At 46.3% G+C, this 20,863-nt stretch overlaps 1 protein-coding gene across 9 annotated transcripts in view; it reads left to right on the forward strand.

Annotated features, from left to right (window-relative positions):
• SPECC1 (sperm antigen with calponin homology and coiled-coil domains 1) overlaps positions 1 to 20,863 on the forward strand; it is a 212,778-nt gene that overhangs the window by 109,372 nt on the left and 82,543 nt on the right. For 8 of the 9 annotated variants that reach the window (XR_014792949.1, XM_084861498.1, XM_084861501.1 and 5 more), the window contains one exon: positions 10,124 to 11,703. The exons of the other annotated variant lie outside the window; for it this stretch is intronic. Coding sequence is in view for 7 of the 8 variants with exons in the window: in XM_084861498.1 (XP_084717624.1) it covers positions 10,124 to 11,703 (1,580 nt within the window). In the remaining variant the exon portion in view is untranslated. The remainder of the gene's footprint in view (positions 1 to 10,123; positions 11,704 to 20,863) is intronic. 9 annotated transcript variants of the gene reach the window in all.

Raw genomic sequence — 20,863 nt, forward strand, 5'->3', positions numbered from 1 at the left:
GTCTCGCGCTGCATTTGCAAGCATTCGCATTTCTTTCTTTTTTTTTTTTTTAAATATATTTTATTGATTTTGTACAGAGAGGAAGGGAGAGAGATAGAGAGTTAGAAACATCGATGAGAGAGAGTCATCGATCAGCTGCCTCCTGCACACCCCCCACTGGGGATATGCCCGCAACCAAGGTACATGCCCTTGACCGGAATCGAACCCGGGACCCTTCAGTCCCCAAGCCAACGCTCTATCCATTGAGCCAAACCGGTCCTGGCACGCATTTCTTAATTCTTCTTATCCAAGTGGTATGTGCACAGGTTAAAGAGATGAAGCAGGACAAGGTCCTTGTGAAAAGTGACTGCTGCTACCTTACAATCTTCCCTTTCCTAGTCCCGCTTCCCAAAGGTAACCGCTTCATTATGCTTACTTCTTAGAAAGACTTTGAGAGCAGTTTGTGTACAGCAGAACTGAGCAGGAAGTACAGGCTTCTCCAGCTCCCACCGTCAGCATTCCTCATCAGAGGTACATTTGTACCATTGAACCTGCACTGACACCTGATTACCCAGAGTCCACAGTTTACATTAAGGTTCACTCTAGGTGTTCTTGTGTTTGAACAAATGTGTAATGACATGTATCCATCTGTTAACTATCATACAAAATAGTTTTAAGTACCCTAAAAATCTGTTCTCTGGCCCTAGCTGGTTTGGCTTAGTGGATGAAGTGTCAGCCTGTGGATAAGGGTCCCGGTTTTGATTTCGGTCAAGGGCATATGCCGGGTTGAGGGCTTGATCCCCAGTAGGGGGCATGCAGCCAATCAATGATTCTCTCTCATCATTGATATTTCTGTCTCTCTCTCCCTCTCCCTCTCTGAATCAATAAAAATATATATATTTTTTAAAATCTGTGCTCTGTCTGTTCATTCCTCCCTCCCCTCAAAGCCCTGGCAACCACTGATCTTTTTACTCTCTGCAGTTTTGCCTTTTCTCGAATGTCATATAGTAGTTGGAATCACGCAGTCTTTACCTTTTGGGGCTGGCTTTTTTTCACTTAGTAATAGGCATTGGAGTCTCTCCATGTTTTTTCTGGCTTGATAGCTCTTTTCTTTGTGCCAAATAATATTCCGTTGTCTGGATGTACCACAGCTTATTCACTCGCCTACTGAAAGATCAATCCCTTGGTTGTTTCCAAATTTTGATAATCCTATCTAATAATCTAATAGAAGGGCACTATGCAAATTAACCGTCACTCCGTCACGAGGATGGCATTGCCCATAGCCACAAGATGGTGGCATCCAATTCTCTCAGCCCAACCGGAGTCCCCTAGTTCTGGGGGGGTGTGGGGGGGGGCTGAGAGCGGGCAGTGTGAGAGGCCTGGTGGAATGCTTGCTTCATTGCTGTGGATGGGCCTCTGGGCCACAGAGAGCCTCTGGGCAGTGGGCACAGAGTGGCCAGGCCCCGCAGAGAGCTACTGGTGCATGGATTCATGTGCAGGGCTACTAGTTATGAATAAAGCTGCTATCAGTATAGAGCAACTTAAAAATATATATATATATATATATATATATATATATATAGTTGATTTCAGAGAGGAAGGAAGAGGGAAAGAGAGGCAGCCGGTCCACAATGAGAGAGAATCATGGATCGGCTGCCCCCTGCAAGTCCCCTACTGGGGATCGAGCCCACACTCGGGCATGTGCTCTTGACTGGAATCAAACCTGGGACCTTTCAGTTCACAGGCCAATGCTCTATTCACTGAGCCAAATTGGCTAGGGCTGGAACACCTTTTCAGAGGCTTATTTGCCATCTGTATGTCTTCTTTGGTGAGGTGTCTGTTCAGCTATTTTGCCCAGTTAAAATTATTTTACTTTTCAATTACATTTGACACTCAATATTATATTAGTTACAGATGAACAAAATAGTGGCTATTTTTTTATTTATAAAGATATTTATATAGTAACTTAAAAAGTGATCCCCTCCATAAGTCTAGTACTCACCTGCATTTTGCCCAGTTTTAATCAGGTTGTTCTTTTTCTTATTGTTGAGTTATTTGTATATTTTAGATAATAGTCTTTTTTCATATATGTCTTTTGCAGATGTTTTCTCCCAGTCTTTGACTTGTCTTCTCATTCTCCTGACATTGCTCTTTTTTTATTTTCAAATTTAGACATTTTGTTGACTCTTGCTATAATAGATGAGGACTTAATTCCACTTTTTACACCCTCCCAGTATAATTATATCACTGTTTTCAGTGCCTTTCTTGGTTAACTCTTTTATTGTAATCATGTACTTTATCTTTATTTCTTGTTTTGTCAACTGTATGTAGTATCTTTGACTCTCCATTTGTAAGATGAAGATGGATATTATTTTCACTACCCTTTCTACCAGCCCTTCTCCACCTTGTCTCCTGTCTCCCAGTTTCTCTCATCTGTACTTTAACTTTTTTTGCTAGCAAGGATAATATCAAATATTCCATAAAATAGTCATGCATACTTTGTGTATAGGTCAATTTAAATAGTAATGCTACTGTCACTACATAGGTATCTTTCCCTGCAGAGTGAAGTAATATGTTATGATTTTGTTAACTTTCTTATGCACCTTCCTGTTTTTATGAGGTTTCTGTTTCCCCCCATATTTTTATTTTATCATATATATATATATATATATATATATATATATATATATATATATATGTATATATACACACACACACACATACATACACACACACACACACACACACACTATTTATTCAAGGTGTTCTTCTGCCAAAGAAACTTCCCAATGATGCACTTTGTTCGTTTGACCAGCCTGGACTTGTACTCCTCTGACTGCTCCATGGGTATTATTTGGAGACTTCCCCTGCTGCGTTCCTCTTAGAGAGTCACTGCTTCCTGGATCAGCCTCTTCCTCATGGTTTAATTTCTTGTTTTACAGGAGCACGTCCCCAAATAACTTCCTCAGAAAGGCTGTTGGCAGTTTAATATTTTGTGCTTTTACATGTTTAAAAATGTATTTTCCACCTTTATGAGAGATTTATAGTTAGGTTGGGTATGGAATTCTAGATTGAAAACGATTTTCTGTCAGAACTTTGAAGGCCTTTACTTTATTGCAGGGGTCTTCAAACTACGGCCCGCGGGCCACATGCGGCCCGCAGAGGAGTCTGATCCGGCCCGCCAGGTTTTTTGGGCAGTGAGCACAGCCGAGGTGTTACAGTAGGAATTAGTAGTTCATATAGTCCGGCCCTCCAGCTCTCTGAGGGACCATGATCTGGCCCCCACTTTAAAAAGTTTGAGGACCCCTGCTTTATTGCCTTCTAGAGTGCATTGTTACTAATGAATGATGACGATGGCCAGTCTCATTATCAGTCCACAACCCTTCCCCAAACTTTTATGCATTCTTGATGTTCTGAAACTTTATTAAACATGAGGGTCTTTTTCATTTGTTTGCTTAACATGAATTCTGAACTCATGTTCTTCAAGTTTGGGGAATTTTCTTATTTCAGTTCTTTGGTAATTTCCTCCATTCTGTCTGACTGGTTTATATTTCTGGAACTTCTGTTAATTGATTGATTGATCTCCTGATTGAACCTTTGTGTTTATCTTTTCTATCTCCATCTTGTTTTCTTTTGTTTACATATTTGGAGAGTTCCTTGAGTTTGCATCCCATCCATTTTATTGAATCTTTTAATTTAGCACACTTATTTAAAATGTTTGAAATCTTTCTCTTGTATTATCTTTATTCTTTTTCATAGGACCTTGCCTTGTTTTAATAGATGTATATAACCCTGAATCTCCATCAGTGAGCACCCCCTATACCAGTAAATCAGCCTCCACCCCCACTGGTCCCTTCGCTGCCATGGCTCTCTGTACTCCAGGACTTTGCACATTCTGTTTACTCTTTCTTAGCCTTCCATTTTCCCTTTTATTTAGTTTGAAGTATTTGGGGAATAATTCATTTATGTTTACCAAGTAAGTAGTTTGATATTCAGATGTTCAGAGAGGTCCACAGAAGAGTTAATTTTGGAGTCATCACTACATAGGTGTTATTTAAGATTATTGAGTAGAATCACCAGGAAAATATTTATAATGAGAAGGAAAATGGCACAGGATGTAGATCTGAGGAATTCTAATATGTAGCGAGAGGAGGAAGAACAAGCAAAGGAGATAGACAGAGGGTAGCTGCTGAGTTAAGAGAAAAACCAAGACAATGTGACATCAAAGGCATGTTTCCAAAAGGAAGAAATTGTTCTAATTGCTGAGAAGATGAAAATATCCATTGTATTGGACTGCATGGGGGTCATTGATGCCCTCAGCAGGCAGTGCAATGGGAGTGGACAGGGGAGTGAGTGAGAGCAGAAGATAGGAGGACAACTAGTGAACATAGTCTTTGGAGGATTCTGCTATGAGGAGGAAGAGAGAACTCAGGTATTAGTTAGGAAGATGTGGATTCTAGGGTGTGTGTGTGTGTGTGTGTGTGTGTGTGTGTGTGTGTATTTAATTGGAGGGAATTAAGCTAGTTTAAATGCCAGTCAGAAAGATACAGTGGAAAAGGAATGATATTTCAAGAAATCTCAAGTATACTGGGGACAGTGAGGACACTGGCTAGAGATAAATGGGTGTGCTAGAGAGTGAAAAAACCATAAAAGTTGAAAAAGTTGGATATGTTGATTAGAGATTACATGTGATTTTGAAAGCCAAGGAAAGAAGTTTAACATTGTGTAGCAGATGAGAAGAAATATATACAGGTTCTTGAACAGAAAAATGAGTGAATTTTTTAAGGGATTTGATAAGGTGGGAGAATGTTTTAGAAATTTAGACAGAGGATCTGGACTAGATTTATAGTGAAAGAAAAGGAAAAATACGGAATCATTTCTAAAAAACAGTTCGTAGATTTTAGTAAATGAAAGGAAGGTTTAAATATGTTTTTAAGGTTCCCTGAATGGAGGAACCTAAAAAAATTAATTAGTGCCACTGTCAGACATGAATAAAAAGAATGAAGGGAAGAAGGGACGGATACTGAAAGTTAACTGCCACTGAAATAGTTGAGAAGGCTGGTGACTAAGGGAGGAAATTAGGTTTGACCATACAGAAATTATTGGAACTTTTTGAGAAAAAAAATTATGTGGAGTGATAATGAAGAAATATCCTAATGGTTTAGACCACATGTGTCAAACACAAGGCCCTCGGGCCAAATACAGCCCGCCAGGCCTTGCAATGTGGCCCGCACCGCGCTGTCATCACTGCACTCCGCTGTCAGTTTATGACATTGTCAGTTTATGACTGTTCAGTAAACCATTCGGCCCGCGATTTAGGCTGGATTTTATATTTTGGCCCCTTCTCTGATTGAGTTCGACACCCCTAGTTTAGACTCAGAATGAGCAGGTTCTCTTGTGTCTAGGAGCCAAGGCAGCCGTCGTGTGGTATGGGAAGATGGTGAACTTCATTTGTGTATCCCACCGATCAATCACTCTGTGAATTCTTGTTGAATAAATGAAGGATTGATCATTTATTTCAGAAAGCCACCCTTCATCAGTGCATATTAGACAGAAGACCTACCAAAGAAAAACCTCAGTAGCTTATTCTTTGGGTAAGATGAGGACATTAAAACGGGCCTGAAAATATTTTATTTCAGTTCATAAAAATCACTATTTAAAAGTGTCACCTGTTTTATGGTTTAAACTAGAGGCCCTGCGCATGAAATGTATGCACGGTTAGGGTCCCTAGGCCTGGCTGGAGATCAGAGCCAATAGGGTCCTCTGGGCTGCCGGTGGGCCTGCCTTCATTCTCCAGCTGCTGGCACCAGCTTCCCTCTGGCACCCAGGCTGCTTCCCTCCTCCAGCCGCCCGCAGGCACTGGGACCCGGGCTGCTTCCCTCCTCCAGCCGCCCGCCCGCAGGCACTGGGACCCGGGCTGCTTCCCTCCTCCAGCTGCCTGCCCGCAGGCACTGGGACCCCGGCTGCTTCCCTCCTCCAGCTGCCCGCAGGCACTGGGACCCGGGCTGCTTCCCTCCTCCAGCTGCCCGCAGGCACTGGGACCCGGGCTGCTTCCCTCCTCCAGCTGCCCGCAGGCACTGGGACCCGGGCTGCTTCCCTCCTCCAGCCGCCCGCCCGCAGGCACTGGGACCCCGGCTGCTTCCCTCCTCCAGTTGCCCGCAGGCACTGGGACCCGGGCTGCTTCCCTCCTCCAGCTGCCCGCAGGCACTGGGACCCGGGCTGCTTCCCTCCTCCAGCCGCCCGCCCGCAGGCACTGGGACCCGGGCTGCTTCCCTCCTCCAGCCGCCCGCCCGCAGGCACTGGGACCCCGGCTGCTTCCCTCCTCCAGCTGCCCGCAGGCACTGGGACCCGGGCTGCTTCCCTCCTCCAGCCGCCCTCCCGCAGGCACTGGGACCCGGGCTGCTTCCCTCCTCCAGCCGCCCTCCCGCAGGCACTGGGACCCGGGCTGCTTCCCTCCTCCAGCCGCCCTCCCGCAGGCACTGGGACCCGGGCTGCTTCCCTCCTCCAGCCGCCCGCCCGCAGGCACTGGGACCCGGGCTAGCTTCCCTCTGGCCCCGGCTTCATCAGGAAGGATGTCTGGAATGATGTCTGGAAGACATCCAGTCTAATCAGCATATTACCCTGTTATTATTACAGATAGATGACCATGCTGCTGTTATGTTCTCTGAAAAGATTTCTTTTCACTATACCTTTATCTCTCTGTATATTGTTATGGTAGGATTTTTCCCTCCTTTTTTTTTTTTTTTTTTTTTTTAATTCATTGCATAAATGTAACTGTAAAATAGCAGGAAAATAATGCAAAGTCCAACCTACTTAATATTCACCTGTTCTCAGTATTGTATGTTCCTTCCTAGGTGTGTCTACTGCACTATAATATAAATTTTAATTTGGCCTTTAAAAATGTAACATATCAAACATTTCTTAACAATAAATTATCTTGTTGGGTGGAGCTCGCTTTTATTTTCAAATTTTGCAGTCAGACAACCAACCTGAGTAGGAATAAGTGCCGGTCTGGGAGGAGGATGGGAAAGAGACCGAAGTCCGGCTCCTCTGGCTCTGTGTGTCCACCTCTCTGCCGTCACTTCTGCCATGGAGTATTGCATGCCCAGTTTCAAGGCTCCAGATGTGTTGCTCAGCAGTGAGGCTGCTGAACCCACAGTACTTGAAGGAGACTGAGGGTAGAACCTTGCTGACTGATTACACCATAAGCCGTAACACTGCCACTGCTTTACTCTTATCCACCAGTGCCCATGACGAGCTGTGTCTAGGGGCAGAATTAGGCCCAAAATGGGGAGTGAGCAGCCAAACACCAACCTTAGTTTGGTATGATGATGAATTTTAACAACTTCTAAACTTTACCTCTGCTAATTACAGTTTCTGAAATTACTAGAGGCCTAGTGCACAAAATTCGTGCATGGGAAGGGATCCCCTCAGCCCGGCCTGTACCCTTTCCATTCCAGGACCCCTGGCTTCTAACCGCTCACCTGCCTGATCGCTCCTAGCCTCTCTACCTGCCTGCCTGATCGCCCCTAACTGCTCCCTACCAGCCTGATCGCCCCTTACTGTTCCCCTGCTGGCCTGATTGCCCCTAATAGCCTCTTCCTAGCCCTGCACCCAGGACCCAGGATTCCCTCCTTTGGCTGGCTGCAGGCACCCAGGACCCAGCTGGCATTGCCCAGGTCAGCTACAGCTGCAGGGGACCGTGGGTGGGTGGCTTTGTCTGGGCGGCAGCCACAGGCACCCAGGACTATGGGCAGGCTGCCTGTCCTTCTCCCGGGCTGCAGGCACGGGTGCTGGTGCCTGGGACCGTGGGGAGGACGGTTTGTCCCTCTCCCAGGCTGCGGGTGCAGGCACTGGCACCGGAGCCGTGGGGCAGGAGCGTGTCCCTCTCCTGGGCTGCAGCCCCAACCACTCGTGCCCGGGACTGCAGGGCATGTGGATTGTCCCTCTCCCGGGCCACAGGCGCAGTCCCTGGCTAGGTATGTGTTTTACAATCCACAACTGGATATGTTTCATAAATGTGCTTTGGTTTGTTATAAAAAATTATTCCTGGTAATTTTTAAAAAGTTAAGTAACACCTAAGTGGAGAACAAACTAAGATTTGGCAGCTAAAGGAAGGAGTTAAACTGTCGCTGGAAATGATGACATAGTTCATCTCTCTTATTTTAGTTCTTCCCATAGTCAAATCCAATAATTGAAAGGGAGCCTTAATTTTCATAGCATTATTAGGCATGGCAAATACCTCTGTGATCATCAGTCCTGTACTCTCAGTTTTGCCTGGTCTGATTATAGTTGTGGTGAAACTTTAATTATCTTTCAGTTTTCATTATGGTCCTGGCCAAGATTACTTCACTTTAGGGGACTGTTGATTCTAAAAAATGTTATTGCTTAGTGATTTAAATCTTTATGTAACAAGAACAATTAGCCCTTGGCTGAGTGGCTCGGTGGCTTGAAACATCATTTCATACAATACAAGGTTAAGGGTTCTATCCCTGGTCAGCACCTGTACTGGAGGCAACCAATCCATGTTTCTCTCTCACATTGCACTCTCCCTGCCTGCCTCCCTTCCTCCCTCCCTCCCTTCCTCCTTCCCTTTTTCTTTTCTCCCTCCCTCTCTCCCTCAAATCAATAAACATCCTCAGTGAGGATTTAAAAAGAATAATTAAATAAATTTCTTTTTTGATGCCTATCTGGCAGGTTGCCGGTAAGGCATCTGGACACCTGAAAGCATTAGATGTGTGTTGTAGTGCTCTTAGCTTTCCAGTCACTTAATTTGAAAAGTTACTATAAAAACCATAGTTTTCCTGTATATTATTATTGCAGTTTAGCCTTTATTATGTCAACGTTTTAAAAGCACTCAGATGTCAGAGAGTTAGCAACAATGCTGTCATCACCACAGAGTTCAAGACGTTCGATTGCAGTAGCTCCGCCTGAGGAAGTGCAGGTGGTGGTTAGAGCTGCTGTGCTGGGCTCTGCTGAGCCGAGCGGCATCCCCTTGCCCCAGCCTCTGCTCCACTGTAGAGGCCGAGAGGCTGGCGACCGCCAGCACTAGGAGCACGCCTGCAAAAGTCACAGCAAGCAGCCTTAGCATCAGATGGTCTTTGAGTTTGTAAAACAGGTTCATTTACATTTTAACCTTTAAGGTGGGTTTCATTTCCAGATCATATGAGAGTGATGTCTGGGGTTTCACCCGTACAATTTTTTTTTCAACATTGTCTTTAATAATAGCATAAATGAAAGCTTAAATGTAGTATGGAAGAAAATTTTAAAATGGTTATAGTGTAGAAGTATAAATGAAAATGAAAGATAATTCCTTACATTTACCATTATAAGTTCTAAATTCCATATAATTTCCATATTATATAAATCCCTTTAACATTTAAGCTATACCTTAGAGATATATTAATATAATATGCCGCTATCCCATGTATTCTTGTTATCCATTGTTACAAACGAGCACACCATTTACATTAAAAGCAATAGGTCACTGGATCAGATCAGTCTTCCATTGGATTATTTATATCTTTTGATTTCTTAGTTTGCTCAGTATAAATATATTAGTGATTAATTTTTAAGTACTTATTGAAAAATTCATATGAAAGTTTATTTTGTCAAAAGACTGTTACTCATTGCCAAGGTTATCAGTTCACATGTATTAAGTTGCATGTTACAGAAAGCCCCATGCAAGGTGACTTCCATGAAGGTATTTGTTGGTTGTGTAAGCGGAAGGCCAGCTATCGGCCACACCTGAGGGTTGATTGAGTTACCACACCCACAATGCTGCCACGAGTTCTGTTGTCTTTTCTACTCTCTGCTTCTCACCCTCCTCTCACGATGACAGGATGGTTCCAGCCAGTCCCAGGCTTAGCTGATGTCTCCCGCACGTCCAGCCATCTTTCAGAAGCTCACCCAGAAAACCTTTCCTTAGTTGCGGGGTGTGCCCACGCCTTGAGCCACCAACCATGGCTGGGGATGGGATGTTTTGAGTCACCCAGGCTGGGAGTCAGCTTCCCCTCAAGTAGGGGCTCTGGGAGGCCGTACAGAAACCCCAGTCAGACTGGGTGGTTACCTAGAGGTGGAGGCCGCTTGGGCTTCTTTTATAAAGGGCTCGCTTCGCTTCATTGATTTCTATTTTTGTCTCTAGGGTCTGTGACAACAACCAAACGCACAGGCATTCCAGCTCCTCGAGAACTTTCGGCAACTATCTCAAGAGAGAGAACTGTGCCACGTGGGCCCTCCAACCCAAAGAAGTCGGTGTCTAGTCCAACTTCTTCCAGTGCACCCACCCCTACCAAGCACCAGAGGACCACGTCCGCAAGGCCCAAGCCGGAGAACGAAGGTGGAGAAAAGGCTGTGCTCGAGGCCCACGTTCGGGAGCTTTTGGCAGAGGCCAAAGCCAAAGACAGTGAAATTAACAGGCTTCGGAGTGAACTGAGGAAATGCAGGGAGAAAAGGACTCCAAAAACTGGAGGGAGCGACGCTCTGGACCCAAAGGTGGACGGAGCATCAGTCTCACCAGATGACTCTGAGCCTTTGATACAAGCTCTTGAGGAGAAGAACAAGAATTTTCAGAAAGAGCTTGCCGATCTAGAGGAGGAAAACCGGGCCTTGAAGGAGAAACTGAGCTATTTTGAGCATTCACCCAACTCAGAAGGGGCTTCCAGCCACACCAGTGACAGCAGCTGTCCAACATCCATCACCCAGGAGTCAAGCTTGGGCAGCCCTCCTGGGAACCCGCTGTCCGGGGAGGTAGATGAGTGTAAAAAACACGCCCCCCAAAGTGTGCTACGGACGTCGGGCTCTTCAAGTAGCGATGTCACCAAAGCTTCTCTGTCGCCGGATGCCTCCGACTTTGAGCACATCACAGCGGACACCCCCTCTCGGCCCCTGTCTTCCACGGGCAGCGCCTTTAAGAGCTCCAGGTGCTCTACCACCGGGAGTTCCCCCAACAACGCGAGCGAACTGTCCCTGGCCTCCCTCACGGAGAAGATACAAAAGATGGAGGAAAACCATCACAGCACAGCAGAAGAACTGCAGGCTACTCTACAGGAATTGTCAGACCAGCAACAAATGGTGCAGGAATTGACAGCAGAAAATGAGAAGCTGGTGGACGAGAAGACGATTTTGGAAACTTCCTTTCATCAGCATCGAGAGAGGGCAGAGCAGCTAAGTCATGAGAACGAGAAGCTGATAAATCTCTTACAAGAGCGAGTCAAGAAGGAGGAGCCCAGCACTCAGGAAGGAAAAGTCCTGGAGCTAGAGCAGAAGTGCACAGAGATCCTGGAGCAGGGCCGCTTCGAAAGGGAGAAACTTCTCAACATTCAGCAGCAGCTGACCTGCAGCTTGAGGAAGGCTGAGGAGGAGAATCAAGGGGCGTTAGAGATGATCAAACACCTGAAGGAAGAAAACGAAAGACTGAATGGGTTTCTGGAACGGGAACGGCAGAACAGCAGCGTGATGGCCCAGACTCTGGAAGAGTGCACAGTGACCCTGGAAGGGCTGAAGCTGGAAAACGGGTCTCTGAAAGCTCACTTGGAGAATGAGAAGCAAAAAGCTATGGAGGCCAGTTCTGTGGGGCAGACGGCAGAGGGCTGTGAAATTCAAGAAATGCTGAAAGCAGCTCGAGCTGAGAAAGATCAGCTGGAACTGTCTTGCACTGAGCTCAAACAAGAATTACTAAAGGCACATGGTGACCTTAAGCATGTTTCAAGTCTACTAGCCAAGGTAAGGAGACACCTCTTTATCAGTATTTGCTCCTCCTTGTTAACACTTCCTCCTTGGTCTTTAAATTCAGAGAGAACAGAGAATCTTTTGCTTAGTCATGTTCGTTCTGTTAGATTCCAGACAGATTGGAGATACAAAAATGAAATACCCCCAGTTTCTGACTATAGGCAGTTCCAAACGTGGTGGGGACATAGTGAATCCAATCAGCCAGTGTGATCCAGGGATGAGGGACAGCCCAGAGTCTGGTGCCAAGGAGGAGCGCCTAGAATATGTAGGGTAAAGGAGGGCAGTGCAGGAGGACTTTTTGAAAGAAGTGACAGTGAGCTGAATCTTGTATCAATAGAATGAGTGAGAGTGTCTGGCCAGTGTGGTTCAGTGGTTGACCATTAACCCATGAACCAAAGAGATCACTGGTTCAGTTCCCAGTCAGGGCACATGCCTGTGTTGCAGGCTCAATCCCCAGTTAGCGATGTGCAGGAGGCAGCTGATCAATGATTCTCTCTCCTCCTCAGTGTTTCCATGCCTCTATCCCACTCCTTTCCTCTCTCTAAAAATCAATAAAAACAACAAAAAATTAGTGAGAATTATCCATGTCTGTCAGCATGCTTGGGATGCTAGTAACAGAAAATTAAAGTCACCCCAAATTTCCCCACCAAGTAATAATATAACCAATATTTTGGTATTTTCTTGACATATGTTATGTGTTTTTCCCACAAGTTAAACATTTTTTTGAAGAATCACCCTGTATACATTGTTAACTTTTAAAAATGTAACGTTTTCTGAGCATATTGTCATTATCATTTTTTGGTACATTATTTTAAAGACCAGATAGTATTCTATTCTGTAAATATTTTGCATATACTTTACTAGTTGCCTGTTGTTGAATGTTTGTGTTCTTGTCCAGTCTTTTGATACTGTAAATGCGTATTTTATATCTCTCATTATTTCCTTAGAAAAAATTTCTGGACAGTGACTTCTTGTTTCAGAGTATGACCATTTTACTTTTTTTTTATTTTTATTTTTTTTAAATCAATCTTTATTGTTCATATTGTTACAAAGATTCCTCATTTCTTCCCCCCTCCACCAGGTTCCCACCCCACCCTCCGCCCCCTCCCCATCCCCCATTGTCCTCATCCATAGGTCCAGTTTATGTTCAGTCTCTTCCTCCCTCCCTTTCCCCGATAGTAAATCCCTTTTCAGATAGTAAATCAGTTACTTAGCATTTTCTCATATCAATAATACCACCACATGCCCAATGATACATTTCACACAAAAGACATTTCCAAATAGGTCAACCAGCCTCATCCAGGCCCCACCCAAGGCACTCACAGATCAACACCCCAGCCCTATACTAACTCAACACATCCAGATCCAAGCCTTCATCACTTGATTCAGCAGACCCTCAAGTTCCCACAAAAGTCTGAGAGGCAGCCGTGGGGCAGGGGCAGGCGAGGAGCGAGCTGTTCCGGGCCTGGCTGCTCTGGGCCTGGCCTCTGTTGCTCTGGTTCATTCCACAACCAGCTGCTCCGGGTCTGGTCACCTCCGCTCCCGACCTAGTTGCTCTGGACCTGGTTGCTGCTGCTCCGGGCCTGGCCGCACCCGACCCAGCTGCTCTGGGCCAGGCTGCTCCGGGCCCGGCCACTCCGGGCCTGGCCGCTCCCAGCCTGGCAGCTGCTGCTCTGGGCCTGGCCGCTCCCAGCCTGGCAGCCGCTGCTCCGGGCCTGGCCACACCAGACCCGGCTGCTCCGGGCCTGGCAGCTCCCAGCCTGGCAGCCGCTGCTCCGGGCCTGGCCACACCAGACCCAGCTGCTCCGGGCCCGGCCGCTCCCAGCCTGGCAGCCGCTGCTCCAGGTCTAGTATGACCATTTTAAAACCTTCCAATGCATTTAGCCAGATTGCCCTGCAGACACATGACCCCAGTCTGTCCCCCTTGCACCTTGCCAACAGTTGACATCAAGTTGGTGGGTCATTTGGATCTGGTTTCCATTTCCTCTTTTCCTCACCTTTTTTGCTTGGAAAGATCTTCCTCAACACAAGATCACAAATTGAATCATCACTTCTTTCATTAAAAAAATAATCCTTTAATTAGTTTGGAACTGTGTTACATGATAAAGATTGATAGTGGTTATAAAATACTAGAGGCCCAATGCACAAAATTCGTGCATTGAGGGGAGGGTGTCCCTCAGCCCAGCCTATGCCCTCTCTAATCTGGGACCCCTCGAGGGATGTCCGACTGCCCATTTAGGCCCCATCCCGGTGAGATAAGGCCTAAGTGGGCAGTCGGATATCCCTCACAATCCAGGACTGCTGGCTCCCAACTGCTCGCCTACCTGTCTTCCTGATTGCCCCTAAGTGCTTCTGCCAGCCAGCCTGATCACTCCCCTGCCAAGCTGATTGATGCCTAACTGCTCCCCTGCCAGCCTGATTGCCCCTAACTGCCCTCCCCTGTAGGCCTGGTCACCCCTAACTCCCTTCCCCTGCAGGCCTGGTCCCCCCCAACTGCTATCCCCTGCAGGCCTGGGTCCCCCCCGCCCCCAACTGCCCTTCCCTGCAGGCCTGGTCACCCCTAACTCCCTTCCCCTGCATGCCTGGTCCCCCCCAACTGCTATCCCCTGCAGGCCTGGGTCCCCTCCCCCCCCAACTGCCCTTCCCTGCAGGCCTGGTCACCCCCAACTTCCCTCCTCTACCAGCCTGGTCACCCCTAACTGCCCTCCCCTGCAGGTTTGATCACCCCCAGCTGCCCTCCCTTGCAGGCCTAGTTCCTCCCAACAGCTCTCCCTGCTGACCTGGTCTCTCCCAACTGCCCTCCTCTGCTGGCCATCATGCGGTGGCTATCTTGTGTCCACATGGGGGGCAGGATCTTTGACCACATGGGGGCAGCCATCTTGCGTGTTGGAATTATGGTCAATCTGCATTACTCTTTTATTAGATAGGATAGAGGCTTGGTACATGGGTGGGGGCCAGCTGATTTGCCCTGAAGGGTGTCCTGGATCAGGGTGGGGGTTTCCTCAGGGCATTGGGGGGCCTGGACGAGGAGCCTGTGGTGGTTTGCAGGCCCCCACGCCCCTCAGCAACCCAAGTGGAGGCCCTGGTATCTGGGATTTTTTTATCTTGTACAATTGAAACTTTGTAGCCTGGAGGGGAGGCCTAGGCCCTCCAGGGCTACAGAAGCTTGGCTTCCTCCATCACCCGGGGAAACCCTAGCCTCCTGCTCTCTCCAACTCTGTGGCTGCCGCCTTTTTTGTTGGGATTTATTTATCTTCTATCATTGAAACTTTGTAGCCTTGAGTGGAGGTCTAGGCCAGCAAGGGCAGGCAGAAAGCTTGGCTTCCTTCATTGCTGGGGAAACCCAAGCCTCCCTCCTGCTCTCTGTGGCCACATCCATCTTGGTTGGGCTTATTTGCATATTTGCTCCTGATTGGATTGTGGGCGTGGCTTGTGGGTGTAGGGGAGGTATAGTCAATTTGCATATTGCTTTTTATTAGGTAGGATTCTGCTCACTCACAGAGGAGTGCTGGACAGTATGGGCAGGTAGCTTCCTGTGTCCCAATTTCTCTGAGCTCTGGGTCTGTGATTTAGGTGTTCCTCCGTGAATGCAGTTGAAAACATCTTCTCACCTACTTCAGGGTTGTGACTATTTTTAAGGAAAAACCTGATTTCGTCATTGGGCTGTGTAATGAGCTAAGTAGTGGATAGTGTTGGGAGCTTTATCCTTGTCTATGTCCTAAATTCACAGCATTTTATTGAAGCATGGCAGCAGTTTCATTGAAGGCGCTAGCCAAGTGCCCATTCGGACTGTGGTTGGTAATTGTAGCTTTCCATTAAGTTGTGACGTCTGTGGTGGAATTGTCCCCTTCCCTTACCCCATTACAAAATGTTTAATCTCTTAGGAGACCTTTTTTAAATCCTCCATCGGTCCTTCATCTATTTCTTTGCTATTTATATTGTTATTACATTAAATATGTCAATGAAAATTAATTTGGCATCTTAAAACAATAGCTTATTTTTTTCTGGTCATAAACTGCATATTCATTACAGAAGGCTTTAAAATATGGAAAAGTATAAAGAAAATATTACCTTTAATCTAACTGCTTGATAAAATATTGCTAACATTTTGCTGTACTAATATGTCTTGAGACGTTTCCCCAGTTTATGTACATTTGGCCATGCATACAAACTGGTATTGACATACTTAAAAATTTTTAATCTTCCTATTCAGGGAAGGGAGTATGTCACTCGATGTTTTATGAATACAAAGCCCAGTCAGAGTAACTTATCAGTTCCACTGTTCATCTGTTTCTGATTAATTTGTTTCTGATTTATCTTTATTGTCCTTTCATCCTGCTTTTTGTACACTTCCTTGGTTTCTTCCTAATAAAAATCTTTGTTAATTTAAGTTTGTCCTTACTTGGTTGATAATGAAAGCATTTAGAGGTATGAATTTGCCCTTTATTATAGCTTTGGCTTAGGGAAGACAATAAAATCTGGAATTTTGGGGATAAATAAATCTAATTTGGAGAAAAAGGAAAAGCATTTGCATTCTCTGTGCAAGGTACAACTTGTTTTAAATCAAGTTGTTAATTATATTACTCATATATTCCATATTTTTATCTATTGGTTGCTGATTAAAATGATCAAATTTAAGAGAAAAGGAGGGAAAAGGTTCTAGCTAGTATTTTGAGTGAAGAGTATAAGATAAAAGATGTGAGATCTGGTGTCACATGGAGTTTCCTTTGTGTATATCAAGACTCTGGGTGTGTGCTTCTCTGCGGTCCTGTGTACAGGGACCTGCTCTGGAGTTGCAGTGAAGCTGTAACTTGTACTAATCTTGCTGCCCTTTTCTGTTACCATCGGACAGTAAAACCCAGTCCTCCTGGGCATATCACCAGCCTATGTAGTCCACCAGCAACCACAGTTCAAATGATAAGGCAGAGGGACTCATGCCCACAGCAAAGAGGGGCACTTGTGGCACAAACTGTAATGACGGCTGTCCGGTGCTGGTCGGGGAGGAGGAGCCTGTGTTTCATCGTGGCTGACAGTGAAGTGTGTGGCCTGGGCAGGCCTCTTGCTGTTGTATAGTGTTGATGGTAAAGGTGACAGTGGAAGGATGCTGGCCCTGCTCCTTATTTAAAGGGAGCGCTTTTAACGTTACACAGGATGTCTGTTGGGGCATTTGCAGTATACCTTTTATTGAGTTATGCAAGTGTTTGGCTAAGAAGGGTTTTACTTTTTTAAAAGGATGGATATTGAATTTTTCTACATCTACTGTAGATCGTATGCATTTGTAAGATTTATGCTGTAGGTCTTGGATATCTGCTATGATCGTACAGTTTTTATGCAATAAAATGTTGTTTCTTCTTTAATTTGTTAAGGGGGTGTGAATGATAACAGATTTTCTTTTTTTAATCCTCACCTGAGGATATGTTTTTTAATTGATTTTTAGAGTGAGAGAAAGGGAAAGATGAGAGAGAGAGAGAGAGAGAGAGAGAGAGAGAGAGAGAGAGAGAGAGAAACATCAATCAGTTGCCTCCCATTCGTGCACCCAAACAGGGATTGAACGCACAACCTAGGTATGTGCCCTGAGCAGGAATTGAACCTTCCATCTTTTGGTGTAGGGGACGATGCTCCAACCAACTGACCCACACAGCTAGGGCTATAGCAGATTTTCTAATGTAGTCTAGTGCTCAACCATCGTTGCACAGCTGGGTTCCATTCTGATTCTTCAGTTCTCAATAGCTTCACTTGATTTTTTGCAAAGAACTTTCAGCTAGACTCAAAGTGACTGTCCTATTAGACACCAAAGCAGACTGCTGGGTGATGAGCAGCTATTGCCCTGGAGCTCTGCTTTTATCCACTGTGATTTTCACAGAAGGTGAATACTATGAGGCAGGAACAAAGTAACCTGTTTCCAAAGAGGAGGAGAGGCAATGCCAGGCTGCCCGTAACCTAATAGATAAAATAAATCTGTGTATGTTTCCAGTTCAGTGACTCAGCGATTGTTCAGAGAGCCTCTGAAAAGCCTGAAAATGGGCTTTTTTTCCCCCCCCCCAGTCCAGCTGGGTCTGAAATTTATATGAATCCTCATACAAAATTCATAAAATATTTAAAAGAATTGTATGGATGTTTTGTAGACTTTTTTCCCCCCTCTCGTTGCTAATATCACCATCCTTTTCCGCTTTTCTGATACCCACATGTACAACATGCCTTTGTACACCTTTGAGGAGGGGCTAATTCCACAGAATCCTGGAGTCTGAACCTCCCCGCCAGCCAGCAGCATGGAGGGGCCTAGGGTTATTGTTTTTCCAGACTCTAATGCAATTAGGGTTACATTTTTTAGCTTTGAAGTTTTCAGTCATTTGTGATCTTGATTTCAAGTTAGAGAAATTTTATAAGACTTGAAACCTAGAAGTTTTAAAAGGAAATACTGATTTTTATCCCTCTGCCCCCTGAGTTTGAAAGCTTATCGGTGATATAGCCTTACAAATTCAGTTCTTTCTATAGAAACTCGTGTCTCTTCCAGAGGAGCAAGGAGGTTACACACTCACTGTGAGTGGTCAGGGAACACTAGAGGTGAAATGATCACTAATTGCAACAACTGCTAGGTCCATACTATCGTATCTATCAATAATAAAGAGGTAATATGCAAAGTGACCATCACTCCAACACACAAGATAGCCGCCATGTGCTCAAAGATGGTCGCCCCCATGTGGACACAAGATGGCTGCCATAAGATGGCCAGCAGGGGAGGGCAATTGTGGGCAATCAGGCTAGCAGGGGAGGGCAGTTGGGAGGGACCAGACCAACAGAGGAGGGCAGTTAGGGGCAATCAGATTGGCAGGGGAGCAGTTAGTGTCAATCAGCTGAGAGGGAAGTGTTTAGGGCACATGTGTCAAACACAAGGCCCGCAGGCCAAATCCAGCCCGCCAGGCCTTGCAATGTGGCCCGCACCGTGCTGTCATCACTGCACTCCGCTGTCAGTTTATGACATTGTCAGTTTATGACTGTTCAGTAAACCATTCGGCCCGCGATTTAGGCTGGATTTTATATTTTGGCCCCTTCTCTGATTGAGTTCGACACCCCTAGTTTAGGGGGTGATCAGGCTGGCAGTTAGAAGCCGTTCGGGGCAATCAGGCAGGCAGGCCTAATTGGGAGCCAGCAGTCCTGGATAGTGAGAGGGATGTCTGACTTCCCGTTTAGGCCTAATCCTACCAGTTGGACATCCCTCAGGGGTCCCAGATTGGAGAGGGTGCAGTATGGGCTGAGGGACACACCCTCTCACCCCCATGCACAAATTTTGTGCACTGGGCCTCTAGTAAGTTATAACAGTTTACTACATGCATCCTTAATTGTGTTTGAATCTCAGCATAAAATGCTTAAAGAATCATGAGGATTTCCCAGGCAGGTAGTTGCTTCATGAAGGAAAGAGTTTTTTCTTATTCTTGGGGATGTGGTTTAATGGTAATTTTACAGATGAAAAGATGGTAAGAATTTGGAAAAGGAAGTCATTAGGTGAATGAATGGATGTCTTATATAATAAAAGGCTAATATGCAGATTGTCCTGTCTACTGGGAGTTTGACTAGGAGTTCTATCAGGGGGCAGGGCCGGCCAACCAATCACCCGCAGCCCCTCCTCTGGCTAGTCTCCCCACGATCAGCTCCCCCGTCCCAGTTGGATAGGGCCAGCTGGCCAACCTCCTGCATCCCCTCCCTCTGCCTGCCCAGGCCCGATCAGACCCCCCCATTCACAAATCCATGTACGGGGCCTCTAGTAGGAAAAGAAAATACATATTGCACATTTTGTAAATACTATCTCTCTTTTCATAATGGGAGAATTTTAATTTATGTGTCAGTGGGTAAAATGTTCCACATTTCTATTCTCATTGGGCCAAACTGGAGTAACCACTGGCAAAACCAAAATTTGAGAGAAAGGTGTGGCAAGCAGATGATTCTGTTAGGCATGACTGCAGAACAGGACTTCCTAGAGGACTGAGATCTGAGAGCCTGGCTCCCCACAGGTGGCCTCTGAGGAGGAAGCCCGGGAGAGGTTTTGGACTGTGAGACACAGAACCTCCTAGTGTCAGCTGCCTAAGCAAACGGGCGTTCACTCTGCTCCCAGAATCAGAAGTCCAGGAGGCCGGGAGTTGGTAGCTGTGGTCAGGGGCTGCATGATGTGAGGACTCTGGGCTGGCAGCTCTGCGGTTCTCTCCGCCTTCCTGACAAGGGAACAGGGAGCACAGCATCTTCCCCATCTCGTCCTCACAGTCCTGGCAGGCAGGAGGCTTGGCAGGTGCCCAGGCACCTCAGCTTCACCAGGAGAACATTTCCCCCAGGAGCCCCCTCAGCAACTCCCTTTATATGTGGTCAGAACTCGGTCACTCACCTTCCTCCATCCACCCTCCTTGAAATCATGCGATCACATCCTGACTCTTGAACAGAATTGGGATTCTCTGTAGGAAAAAGGGAGAATGGTTTTGGGGTAGGGAAGAGCGCCATTTGCCACAGCCTCCGACAGAACTCCCTCCACAAGTCCACCTTCCCCACCCCTGTTCATTCTCCTCCAAATGCTCACAGAGATCTCCTGGGTAACGCCTGCAGCAGTTCCCCTTCGCACCGAGCACTCCTCCCAATGCGCGAAGCCCTGTGGTTGCCTTCTGCTTACACCTCCAGCCTTGGCCCCACTACTGTCCTCCCGCCTAGGCCCAGCCATGCCAGTTCTTGTCCTAACTCGCGTCAGACGAAAGAAGTAGAGGCTCTCTCTGCCAAAAATGTTTTTGCTTCTCTTTTTGCTTCCCTGACCCCCTTCCCCATTCTTCACTTGCCTGACCCTGTCTTAAGCTTTAGGTCGCAGCTATAGTGTCACTGCTTTCGAGAGGCCTTCGGCTCTTAAGGGTCATTGTCTCCTGGCCCAAACAGCCATCATGTCTGCATCAGCTCGAATCACTCGTGTGAAGCCCCATCCCCGTCCCCTCAGCGGAGTCCAGTGTTGGTGAAGCTCTTTGGTATAGTTTAGGGGAACTTAAGGATCACTTCCCTATAAATCATGGGCTGGATACTATTGGAAAAGTTGGCTAAGATTGAGTTGTTTAAGCTGAAAATCTGAACATTTCAATTACCTTCAGGTGAGACATTTCCCCCCATTCTCCAGGACATTTGGCTGGCA

The sequence above is a fragment of the Pipistrellus hanaki genome (genome assembly GCF_964339955.1).
Source record: "Pipistrellus hanaki genome assembly, chromosome: 16".
NCBI classification, from domain to species: Eukaryota; Metazoa; Chordata; class Mammalia; order Chiroptera; family Vespertilionidae; genus Pipistrellus; species Pipistrellus hanaki.